The 12,925-nt window shown below is 33.6% G+C and overlaps 1 protein-coding gene across 1 annotated transcript in view; it reads left to right on the top strand.

Annotated features, from left to right (window-relative positions):
- LOC129231623 (protein Lilipod-like) overlaps window positions 1–12,925 on the top strand; it is a 54,759-nt gene that overhangs the window by 36,315 nt on the left and 5,519 nt on the right. Inside the window, exons 8-12 of the mRNA XM_054865988.1 lie at window positions 934–982; window positions 1,076–1,140; window positions 6,870–6,947; window positions 9,920–9,993; window positions 12,154–12,311. Of these exons, the coding sequence (XP_054721963.1) occupies window positions 934–982; window positions 1,076–1,140; window positions 6,870–6,947; window positions 9,920–9,993; window positions 12,154–12,311 (424 nt within the window). The remainder of the gene's footprint in view (window positions 1–933; window positions 983–1,075; window positions 1,141–6,869; window positions 6,948–9,919; window positions 9,994–12,153; window positions 12,312–12,925) is intronic.

The following is a 12,925-nucleotide window of genomic DNA, read 5'->3' as shown; positions in this document are numbered from 1 at the left end:
AGGTGTTAAAATGTACCCATAGGTACCTGTCCACGCATAGTTGTTGCAGTTGAAGGGGTGGCATTGTGAGAAAACTTCAAAAAATGCGATGTAAATATCTTTGCTGATCGATAATCATAACTACTTAAACGTATTTGGATTTATTTTATAAGACACCTTAACTGTAACACACAGTGTGTTGCTTTCATTTTGTGAGAAACACTTTGTAGTAAACATTATTTTTTAAAGTATTGTCATTTTTTGACTGAAATTTAAAAAAAATGCATTTCTAATGATTGCCTGTGAGTACCCCGCTGAGATTTCTTAACCAGATTTTTTAACATACTTAGCGGTACATGTGCAAACAATTTGGTTAAAATTGAAGGGGGCATATTGTGAGTAAATTTTTGTCAAAGTTAGTACGTTTGTAAAAGAGAAATACAAGTTAAACCCAGTTTAAATTCAAGCTTAAATCATACTGAAAAAAATCTAAAGCTCTGTGACAATTTGTTAATGAGTTACAGCCATTTATACCCGTCTTTGTGTCATATAAAATGGCAGCAGAAATATCATTTTGGCATATATTTAAAGGCTCATAACTTTTCATCCCCTTCATCAATCTCAATATAATTTATATTTTCATAATCAGCATCAAAAAGTCTACAAATACACCAAGTTTAAATGAAATTTTAGATGGTGGGTGGCATTTTCGGAAAATCCTGTATGATTTGACATGGAATGACTTGAGGTCTTTTATTGCCTCTGGAAAGAAAATTGGTCGACTCCTCATTTGTCAAAATCCAAGAATTGAGTTGGATGTTAATGCAATAGCAGTGTGCATTTTACTTCCTAATTTTTGATTTTTTGTAGTCTTCTAACCTTCACTGTGTTTTTATATTGTAAGTTAGAAAAAGTTGTGTTGGTTTATATCTGTAATTACCATATTTTATGCAGGAAAACTCAAGTGGGGAATCAGAAATCTTTGAAGAGTATCGGTTATCAAGTATGTAAAATAAATTTACTATGTATTTGTAGCAAAAAGCTATCTATTTAAAAGTAATACTTTCAACTAATAATTTAAAAATTTCTCTTGCAGAAATTGCTAACCTTCTGAGAAATTGTTGCTATCCTACTGTGATGATAGTGTTGGTCCTTTTGACTGTAAGTGTTTTTAATTTTTGTTGTTGAAACTTTCATACATCTGATTTTTCCACAAATGCAAATAATTCCTAAATTTCAATTTTTAGATTTACAAAACTTTTTTTAGTTAATACAGCTTCCTTTCTTTTTATTTCTTTCTTCTTTTTCTTTTTTGCTTAAAGTGTGAAGAAAGAACAGATGGGAATTATAAAAACCCATGCTTGTAAAAAATAACTTGTTATTTTTGCTCAGCATGTTTTTGTTCTTCAATGTTTGGGACAGAATAAATAATTGGGACAACCAGTAGCCGATGTTTAACAGTTGCTGCTGAAGAGTGGGATTTTTTTGAATAAAGTAAATATATATATATATATATATATATATATATATATATATATATATATATATGTGTGTGTGTGTGTGTGTGTATATATATAAATTTGTTTTTATTTTTGTTAAAATCTAGATGTACTATCCTTCTTATGAAATGCTAGTAAATCATTTGCACACTAGTAATAAAAAAAAGCCATAAGGAAGAAAGCAGTTCTTAGTAAATAATCTGGTGAAAAGAAACTAGTTTCTCTGAAAAGCATTTTTCTGGATTGTTTGTGGTGTCATAATTTTTTGAAAGACATGTACTTAAATCAATATGACCTAAAATACTGATGTTCACAAGGTTTTAAATATTTGTAAAGCTCCATCAATCATGGTAATTTGCAAACTTTTCTCCATATTTCATAGTGCACAGCTTAGGTTAGTAGTTTTCATGCTGCCATATCTGATATTTCAATTCATAAGAAAATGATCAGAAGTGCATCAGATATTGTCGAGTTTAACAAAAATCAATTTGAACAGTTCCAGCCTTGAGATGACAATATATATATATATATGCACTCCTGTTTGTGAAAATTGCAACACCACGAAGGACTTACGCGAGTGAGCTGAAAATCACAGGAAATGTAAAGTAGGGCATGATATGCAAATGATTAAATTGCCGACCGGTAGAGCATGCGTATCCTGAGCAGCACCCTCTGAACCGGTGGATCGAACCGAATATAAATAGACGGCTGTAGCGAGGGGTGTATGATTATCGGTGGTTATATGCTAGCGTAAACGTTAACCGCATCTTTACTATGCCTCTTTGACGAAAGAAAGTGACATTTGAGCAAATTTTCGGAGTTTGAACAGGGCATAATCGTCAGCCTTCGTGAAGCTGGATTGTCTTATCGTGCTGTAGCCGCTCGTGTGCAGCGTAACAGCAGCACAATCATGCGTGTGTGAAAGCAGTGGACGGACGAGGGTCAGACAGCTCCGAAATCCGGGAGTGAACCCCGAAATGTGACTTCAGCTCGCGATGACAGACACCTGGTGCATATGGCGCTGAAACACAGCTTCTTCTACACAATTGGCAGCACAGTGATCAACAGCTACAGGTGTTTCATTGTGTGCTTCATCAATTCAGAGACGTCTGCTGCAGCATGGGTTGCGCACAAGGATTCCTTTATACAGAATTCCTGTTAGACATAAATGCCTGTTAATAACAACAGTAAATAATCCTATCTCATCACCTCACAACAACAATAGTAAAAGAATATGTTTTTCGTTGCTTACAATGTATTACCAATCATTCTGCATGACTGGGGTAAGAGACTCTTATCAGCACTTATTCACATTGGTTGAATCGACCAAATGTTTGGTTTCACTTTCCTTGGTGGCTTTCCTTTCCACCTTTGGCGGAACTCCGTAGTGGATGACGTCACATGGAAACTTCTAGAAGGAATCTGATAGCACGTGTGCTTACCGATAGCTGTGACGAGTGTCCATTCACGTGACTCAGATATGCTAATGACTCGAGGGATATTTAAACTGCTCGCAGCTTAGGTTCTCTCTCTTTTGATTATCTCTCATCGTCGTAGGCGGTCTCTAGGTCTGCATTGGAACTTGCTTGTTTGTGCCGCTCGCCCTTTCTTGAAAATTATGAGCTGGTGTTAGCTTATTTCCAAATGGGTTTTCTTCATCGAAGTATTTAGTCGATAGTCATGCTGTTTAGATTTCATTATTGCTGTATTAGTTATCTCGTGCATAATTAGCGCATAATGAGATATATATAATGATTAAATTTTTAGTTTATTTTTATCATTTACAGAATGTTTTAACTATTTATATTATTGTTTAATAAACATCATTCAAGTTAGAAATAGTTTGTTAGTCTTATTTCAAAACTCACTCTGCTAGTATTAAAGGAAATATTGGGAAGATATTATTAGATTTGAAATTCTTCCCAACAACTCCTCTCATGCAAAATCATTGCCGCCTGCAGCTACAATGGGCCAATTTGCATAGGAGCTGTCATGCTGATTTGCAGCAGGTCATCGTTTTTGACGAATCCCGCTTCAATTTGTGGCACCATGATGGCCGAATTCGTGTCAGGCGCTATGCCGGTGAATGTCACATTCCGGAGTGCATTATCGAATGCCACAGTGAACAAACACCCGGAGTTATGGTCTGGGGTGCCATAGCATATCATGGATAATCACTATTGCTACAAATTGTGGGCAATTTGAACAGTGCCTGATACAAAAACAAAGTTTTACAGCCCCAAGCTATTCTTTCCTGCAAGGATTGCCAGGGGCTGTATTCCAGCAGGATAATGCCCGTCCACATGTCGCCAGGACTGTCAAATCCTACCTTGATTTGCAGCAGGTACAGCTTCTTCCTTGGCCTGCATATTCCCCAGATATGTCACCGATTGAACATGTGCGGGATTTCGTTGGGTGGTGCCTTGCTCGTGATCCTCGTCCTGTTGCTTCGACAGACGAGCTTTCGTTGCCCTTGCAAACAATATGGAATACTCTTCCGCAGGCAAATATTCAAACTTTGTTTCACTCCATGCCAAGTCGTGTCACAGCTCTTATTGCGGCACGTGGTGGCCACACGAAATACAGATTTCTATCTCTGTTTGTTTGGTTCGAAAATGTAATCATCTATTTGTACTATTACCACACAACTGTGTATTAAATTTCATTCAACCTTGAAGCGTCCTTCATGGTGTTGCAATTTTCACAAACAGGAGTGTATAATCAAGATCACAACCATTTCTTTTTTTAAAAACTTCCAGGCGAGAAATACGCTTCAGAGTTTTTGGAGATTTCATTGTGCTTGATGGATTTGAAAGGAGATTTACCCTCTCGAAAAGAAAAAAAAATCATTTTGAACTGCCAAACAAAAAATTCTTGAGTAGCATATGTTTCAAAATATATGCTCTTGTTTCATTATATTATGCCAATAGTTGATTTAGCAAGAACTTATAGAGCAACACTTATTTTGCTCCAAGTAATGATATTAAGATCTTAAAAAGTGCAAGAGAATATGAAATAATCAAATATGAAGTTTATATGAGTATGATAAAAAAAATTTCTTGGACATTAGTGGTATTGCCGTTTAGAGGACCCCCTTGCCCTTACTTTATTAGATGTTTCAAGAAACGAAATCACAATGGTGGATGCATTGAAAACAGAGGGAGATAATAAGCCCTTGAAGGGAATCCTAGTAGGTTGATCCAGATTCAATTTTTTAAAGAGCTGTGGGATTTTACATCAAGTAACACAGTTAAAATTTTGGATAGATTTTCATAGTTCAATAATAAAAAAAAAAGTGATAAATCAAAAGGCAACTTATCTTAAAAGACAAGTGCAATGCAACTGTCAGTTCACTAAGACTGAGGTGCTCCCCATTCTATAAGTTTTTTAATGGGGCTTATGCCATCGCTCGTAGGAGGCATTCCTGAATAAGATTTGTAAATAATATAGCAAAGATGGATTGGCAATGATTGAATAATACAATAAACGTCATACAAAAAAAAATAATGAACAAAAGCTATACTTTTTGCTGCTACTTGCAATTTATTGCCCTAAAAGGTAATACTCTCCAATTCAACTTTGCCGTTCTTGTAATTTAATGATCTCTTGCTTCATAGATTTGATAAATTTCAAATTGTATGAAATACTAAATAAATAGAATTTAAACTGACAGAGAAATTGTAGTCTTTACCAAAAAATTCAAAAGTTTCCAGCTGTGATAGCAAGTATGAGAGGGTGTCCCATAGAAATTTCAAAACTTCATTTTTTAAGGACTACCTTATTCCTCAATGCATGCAATTTCATAACTGCATAATGTACTGATAGTAACATGCAATTTAAATTATGATAACATTTTTTTAGTGATGACACTAAGTAGCTCATTAATTCCATTAGCAGTTTTAAACATCTTTGGTCAAGTCTTTCTTGACCCAATTTATCAGGAAAAAGCAGTATGGATGGTTTTGTGCACTTCAGCGGGGAAAGGAACAAGCAGTTTTTTTATAATTCTCAATCATTTGTTAACATAAAAAGGAACTTAAGTAAGAATGGATCTATTGATTACAATTCTGAAGATGGAAATTTATCTGTTTTTATTGATGGTTGATTATGATGTCATTTTGACCTTGTTTGAATGCTTTTTAAAATGTTAAACTTTCAGCTTTATATGTGATATGTTTATCAAAATGTGCAAGACTTTTAAAGTGTCCAGTATGTAGCTAAAGTTTTAGCTATTGTTAATGATTTGCTTTTGTTTTCAAGGCTTGGCATTTGCAAAAGTTGAATTTGTAATTCTAATGAAGATTCACTTAACCCCTTAAAAATGTAATAGTTGTTACCCAAATGGCTTCTTGAATCTTCAACTACTTTCCCCTTTGGTGACTTGAAACTAATGCCTTCTTAGCCTAAGATCTTCTTCCCATTTTCTCCCAAATTGCCCTCATCCTTTTCTCTAACCATGGTTTTTTGTTTCTTTGGCGCATTTTCTGGAAAAGGGATGATGCTGCTCTTTACCTTTTTATGAGTTTTGTGCTGGTCAGCAAGCACCAAACTTGGGGGGAAAAAGGATAAAATCCTGCGAAATATTTATCCAAAGATTACTTTAAAGAAATTCACTCAGTGATATATTTCACACCTGTATGGTACAGGTTAATACAAAACTCTCTTATTAGTATCAACAAATAAAAAGTACAGTTTATGTATAACATTATTGACACTCATAATGTTATACATAAACTATATATTAATCAACATTATTGACACTCAGCCCTTAGATGGACCCGCTTCAAAACCGGTTGTAACAAGATAAGCATGGGCTGCTCTAATCACACATTGGGCAAGCAAGATTTTTTTCATGAAGGATCATTGCTAGTTTACAATAAGACATTAGTTTGGAAAAAAAAAAAATCATGTCAAACTTCCTGATAAGGAGCAGACCATAAAAGTCTTAATTCTGTTCCCAGAGCCAGAACAACGTAAGTCACATAATCACGCTTTTACAGAAGGGAGGAAAAAAGACTGTCTGGCGCATACAGAAGATGGGACACGCTCTCTTTTAATGCTGGTAAATAATTACATAGGATTTTTTTTTCCAATAACGTTCACATGGCTTGATGCAGAATAGCACTACATGCAATGCACTAATAAACTGAAAATCTCAATTTTTGGACTAACAACAGTCTGGCTCTGAGGTACAGAATTTGCTTATTGGGTTCATTGCCCTTCCTATTTCCTGTAAATTCAATATTTTTGACTCTTCGAACAGAGTGCCAACAATGCTGAGGTGCACTAATACTCTTTTATTTGTTGAATTCAGAGTTGATATGTTATGTTTTTTTTGCTTTGATTTAGTTTATTTCTTATCATTAATGAAGGTGTTTATTTTAAAATTAGATAATAGCTGTATTGATGGTGCTTCAGAATACATTATTATTATGCTTTGGAGTCAAGAGCTTGCCTATTTCTTCGCAGGTATAGCTAATTTTTTCAATCATGGTTCTTGTACATTAATTTTCTCTTGTTAACCATTTCTGTTCTTGCATGTTGATTTTGCTGCTAATATTTAAAATCATAGTAAAGGCTTCCCGAGTAGCATTAACTCATCGGCCATTCATCGAAATCCGATCAAACTTTGATCGATTTCCGATGAGTTTTCATCGGAAATTGCTCCATTATGTCTCATCGGCAATAGTAGAATCCGATCATCGAAATCCGATGAATTTTGCTCTCTATACCGATGAGATTTGAAGCAATATACGAGCAGTGCTGTTCCGAGGCGATGAATTTAGGATGAAAATACGATGAAAAGTAGTAACAGCCGCGATATAGAGACAAGCAGGAGGAAAAAAAATTAACAGTAGGAAGGGGGTCCACCATTTTGTTTATTTAATTTCTAATTTCTTTCTTTTGATGAACGTGATTCATGAGTTTAACCCAGTCTCTTTGGCCGTGAATCGAATCCTAGGCCTCTGGAATACGAGCTTCATATGCTAACCACTAGACAATTAATGCTCTTTCCAAGGAGGAAAATAATGTGTTAAATGGAAAATTATTTGTGGCGCCATCTATCCGGGGGCAAGGCCATGACAGATTTCTGAACGGAAAGTAAGAATTTCATTCAATGAATATACTTGTAGCGCCAGCTAGTGAAGAGTCAGAGTCAGTAATTTTGGGAGTCAAATTGAACGGAGTGGAATTGTTTTGGAGATAGAGAGAAATCATTCAAGAGTCGGAGTCTCATTTTGTTCGCAATTCCAGTGAGGTCAGGGTTGGAATCGTGGAGTTGAAGTTGAATTGATTTTGCAGCAAATCGGAGTAAACCCTTCCAAAATCCAGTAGTCGGATTCGGAGTCAAAGTCTCAGTCATTTTTCCTCCGATTCTCAACCCTGAATGTTGATCCGTATAGCCTTACATATGATCAATAGTCAGATATTCGAATAATAAAACTTTTCCCATTTTAACAGTTGGGAGTTTTCCAAAAATTTTAGATTGGGAAAATTTTTATCGGAAAATTTAAACGATCTACTTTTTTCTGATGAAATGTAACTCGGCAAATTTCATTGGAAAATTTGATTGTTACGATCCCTTTTTCCGATGAAATGTAGCTCGGCAAATTTTCATCGGAAAATTTGATCGTTAAGATCTCTTTTTCAGGTGAAATGTAGCTCAGCAAATTTTCATCGGAAAATTTGAGCAAACTTTCATCGGAAAATTTTATTGTCACGATTTCGTTTTTCGATAAAATTTGGCTCGGAAAATTTTCGTCAGAAAATTTGATTGTTACGATCTCCTTTTTCCAATGAAGTTTTGACCGGCACATTCTAATCGGAAAATTTGATCGTTATAATTCCGTTTTTCGATGAAAAACAACTCATCGAAAACCGATGCTCGGATTCTGATCGCAACGATATCAGCGTGCGTTACGTGATGAGTTTAGGAGGAGTCGATGATCAACCGAGCAAAATCTGATGCGTTGATACTACTTGGTTTTTTTTATACATCTTTGGGGGTGCAATCTCCCCTTCTCCATGTGCGCTTTTTGATCCTTAAAACCTAACTGGTGGCATGTAATATGCAGATGTCTTGGAAATCTACTTTTCCCCACCTGATCCGTCTTTGTTCATACATTAGTTTTTTTGCATTTCTTTTTTGTAAGACAGTGAAAAGCAAAAGGATGTAAATGCCAAAATTAAAATTTTGGAGATAACCAGTACAAATAATAGGGGAACCTCTCTTCTGATTTGGGGCAAGAAAAAAATTTCAATGAAAGCCTACCTAGAAACTGAACTTCAAACATGCTTTTAAAAAACTTAGAATAGTTCGCTTACATCTCTTTGCTTTTCGCTTTCTCATATCATTTTTGAAATCAGACTTTTATGAAAGGTTAGTTGAAAACTCTGGGGGAAACAGGTATTTCTGATTTTTGTATTGAAAATGAAATACTTTAGCAAAGTTTGTTTTTATAATGTCACTCTGAGAGCTCTGCCAGTTAATATTTGATCTTCCTTTGTTTATTGTCCCCAATGAGAAGAGTGTTGCTCTTTCTCAAAAGGAGGAAAGTTTAAAGCAATTGCTAAATTTTGTTTAATAATGCCTTGGAATTTAACTGAGTTTCAAGTAATTTTATTTTCAAATATTGGAAGTGAATATTCCAGCTATGATAAGAAATTTTACAGCTTATCTTCTGTGATGGTTACTGTGCCTGCAGTCCAGCATTAAATACTTTTTCATTTGTAATGCATTCAAATAAAATTTGTTTCAATTTTTCTTCTTTATCTTACTTTTATCATTTGTTTTTGAATAAAATTACATTGCTTTTGATAAGAATTAATTATTTACTTTCCCTGTTTACTAATGACTACTCTAAATATCTTCACCTTAAAACTATGTAGTAAAGCTTTCTTTTTGGTCCTTATTTTAGGTTTCATGTCCTTTCCCCCTTTGTGTGAACAGTAAAAATCTGCAACGGCTCTTCTACTAGACTGTTTTTCTCCTCGGAAACAGCCTCTATTTAATGGCCAAACTAAGCTTAGCTCACTGCTACTGTTTTCCTTCCACAAAAGTGCAGAAATTTTGTTGTGATCTGCATTGCAATCACAAATGCTACCAAATTTTGCTTTCTCAAGGTTCCAAAATGGTACTGAATGCTGGCTTGTAAATTGTAGGCAAAGTGAAATTTTGACTGTCTTGAAATTGTTTATTTTCCCTATGCCAACTGACTGCTCCCTTTATTTTTGCTTTGAGAAACTGCATGTAAATTCTCTCATATAGTATCTGGGGGAGAGGGGACTTCTTATTTATAAGGGAGAAGTAGCAATATTGCTTCACTTAGTGAAGTCGCCATGGTGTAATTTAAATATTTTGCAAAAATGTTGGTTCAAAATCAACTTTGTGTATGAGCTTTTAATGGGCATTTTCCTTAGTAATTTGTTTTTCTTTCTAGGAAGCTGATCTAGGCATTACTTCTCTGTCAGCAATGGGTCCTGTTGGAGCAGCATTAGAAATTGTCTTGATTTTGTATCCTTTTTAATTATAACTTAGTATTTTGTGAACAACTTAGAAGTAAGGTTTGATTCTTAGCCGTACAGTAAACTCCTTATTTATCCATGAATGATTTATTCCATTTGCAGATTATCTATGAGCCTAAGTTTCCCCTTTTTTACCTTGCCTTTTTAAAATACAGTTCATTTCTGAGAGTTTTTGACCTACTTTTGCTAAATACGTATTCCACTTGTTGTTTCTTTGATCAATTCTGAAAAGAAAATGGAATAATTTTTTTATGATTTAGTCAATTTTCAGAAATTTGTTGTTGTTGGAGAAAAATGACAATGATGATAATATCACTGAGCGGATTGATTATAACAGTAATGATCCCATGGCTTGGAATGTGTAACAGGTGGTAAATGAAGTGTTGGATAAGAATTTATCGAGACCATTGAAGACATAGTCAAATACAAAGAGGAACTTTAATGAAGCTTTACCTAGCAGTAAAGACTATGTTCTGCTTTTAGAGGAAGAGGAACATGCATCACATTATATGATAAAATAGTGCTAAAATACCTTCAATCCCTGCTATAAAAAGTGTTTTCATGCAAAAAACGCAGAAAATTTGACTCTTTTTCCAAAGAAATCTACAAATTTGTAAGCAGTGAAGAATTTAATTCACCTACACTCTATGACAAGAATTAAAAATTTTCTTTTTAAAACAAAAATGTTGTTCAGGAGAATGACAGAAAAATGTTACGTACCCCATTTTTTGAACTTCAATTTTAATGAGAACAGTGGATAAATATTAACAAAATACTCGAGGAATCCAACAAAATAGTGATAGTAAACAACTTTGTAGTACAGCAAATTAAAAATTCCTTTTTTTAAAATCTATAATACTTAGGAGAATGACCTAAAACCTAGGGACACATTTTAAAATAGTGTACCTTGATTGTTTATAGAATTAAATTTCTTTCAAGAATGTTATTTTACACCTTTAAGTATGCATAATTTAGTACTACAAATTGAGTTAGTGGAATGTTAATATACAATTTTTAAATAATTTAAGAACATTGGAGAAGCAGATGGGGACACACCAGGGAGAGTGACTTTCTGGTAATTCAAAAATTTTTGCAGGAAAAAATTAATGAATCAATGTTTTAATAAGAATGGAATAACATCAGGAAAGTTATTTCTAGCTGTTGAAAAAAAAGTTTCTAGGTATTTTTGTATTAGGCTTCTTAGACATAATAGTGTTAGAATTTTGGAGAATCACCCATATATTGTGTAATAGACTTAGAGTAACTTATGGAAAATACAAACTATAATATAGGCGCTTGAACCATTATTGCATATTGGTTGAGTTTGTGTCAGGGACAAAATGATAATTTAAACTTAATTTTACTTTTTTTATTTTGGTTTGTAATTGCATAGTAAGGCTTGTGTAAAATCCAACTAAAGATTTATTATGTTTTGCTTGTACAAAGCTGGTTGAGTTCATAAAATTATCAAAAAAGTGTTCTATGAACTATTGACAATAGTTTTATCATAAAAATAGGCTTTTAAATATACAACTTACAAAATTACTTACATGTATGAGAGTTGACTAATTCTGTCTCAGGGCAAGTAAGAGTGAATCAACGGGCTCTCACATATTCTTCCATACCTTTCTTTGCCTTTTCAAAGGATAAGGCAAACAAAGGAACATGTGGTTTCATATTCAGCTGGTATAGTAGATTTAAAAGTTTTTTTTTTTTTTTTTTTTTAATGTATCACGCTGAAGGATTGAAAAGGGCACATCTCCAGTTAAAAGTGGCCCTTTTATTCTACCTATGAGATATGCCAATGTATTTCTTGTGACCTATGTTGGGGTCATGCCTGATTGATCCCTTAAAATGAGAAAAGCTATCACTGAAGTGAAGAAGCTTTAACACTAACTACAACATATTGAAATCCAGGTCTGTGAAATGCATTGTTAAATTGAAAAAATCCTTAAATCTGGTATCTTATGCATACTTCTTTTTAAATGTTAAATCTGAGTGACTATTTTACTAGTAATAAATATTAAATTTTATGTGTTTTTAAACTATTGTTGGAATGTTTTGCATGCATATAAAATATTCATTATAAGTAAATGAAAAATTGTTTTGAAATGATCTTTTTTGAATTGTTTGTAACCTTAACTTTTAGATATTTATGGTGTACATCCGTCGTTGGTCTATATTCTTTGCCATTTTTTTGTCGTTTAAGGCCAAAACTTCATGATACATCTTTGCCCCAGATTATTGGGAATTGTGCTATTCTTCTTATTCTGAGTTCAGCTTTACCAGTTCTTGCAAGAAGTTTAGGTAATATACATTTGGTCATTCTTAATTTTCAGTTTAATTTCATTTCATAATTAAAATAGCTTTCTGCATTTTAATTCCTTCAGTGGAAAAAACTATTCTTACTAAATTATTATATCTATTTTCAAAAAACTTTGCTGTATGTTTTGTGATTTCAATTCTAGTTGTGATATACTTTTGCATTGTGCTTGAAATAGGAAAAAAAAAATCATGTATATAAACATGAAATATCTGGAACGTAACTACTATTAGTACACACATTCAAACAATTTAGTTACTATGGTATACGTAACTGCTTCGTTATTTTCAAAAATTTTTTAGACTATAAGTTCATCATCTACTTTTGTTTGTTTTGATTATTGATATGAATAGTCCAACTTCTTTTAATCTGCTTATTTTTTCTTTCCTCTGGTAATACAAAACTACCTGTCTATGTTTACTTTGTTTAGTAAGAACTTAGAAAATCATGCAAAATAATTGGGCCTATGGTAATGCATGAATAGGCATACAATAGTTTTTATGTTTCTTTATAAAATTACCACAAAATTCCTTCATAAGCACATTCATAAAAACGCAACCTTGAAGAGAGAACCTCTTTCTCACTCTTTTTCTTCTTT

Source organism: Uloborus diversus, chromosome 10 (genome assembly GCF_026930045.1).
Source record: "Uloborus diversus isolate 005 chromosome 10, Udiv.v.3.1, whole genome shotgun sequence".
Lineage (NCBI taxonomy): Eukaryota > Metazoa > Arthropoda > Arachnida > Araneae > Uloboridae > Uloborus > Uloborus diversus.
The sequence above is the reverse complement of the archived record's forward strand: the minus strand, read 5'-3'. Positions and strand labels throughout refer to the sequence as shown.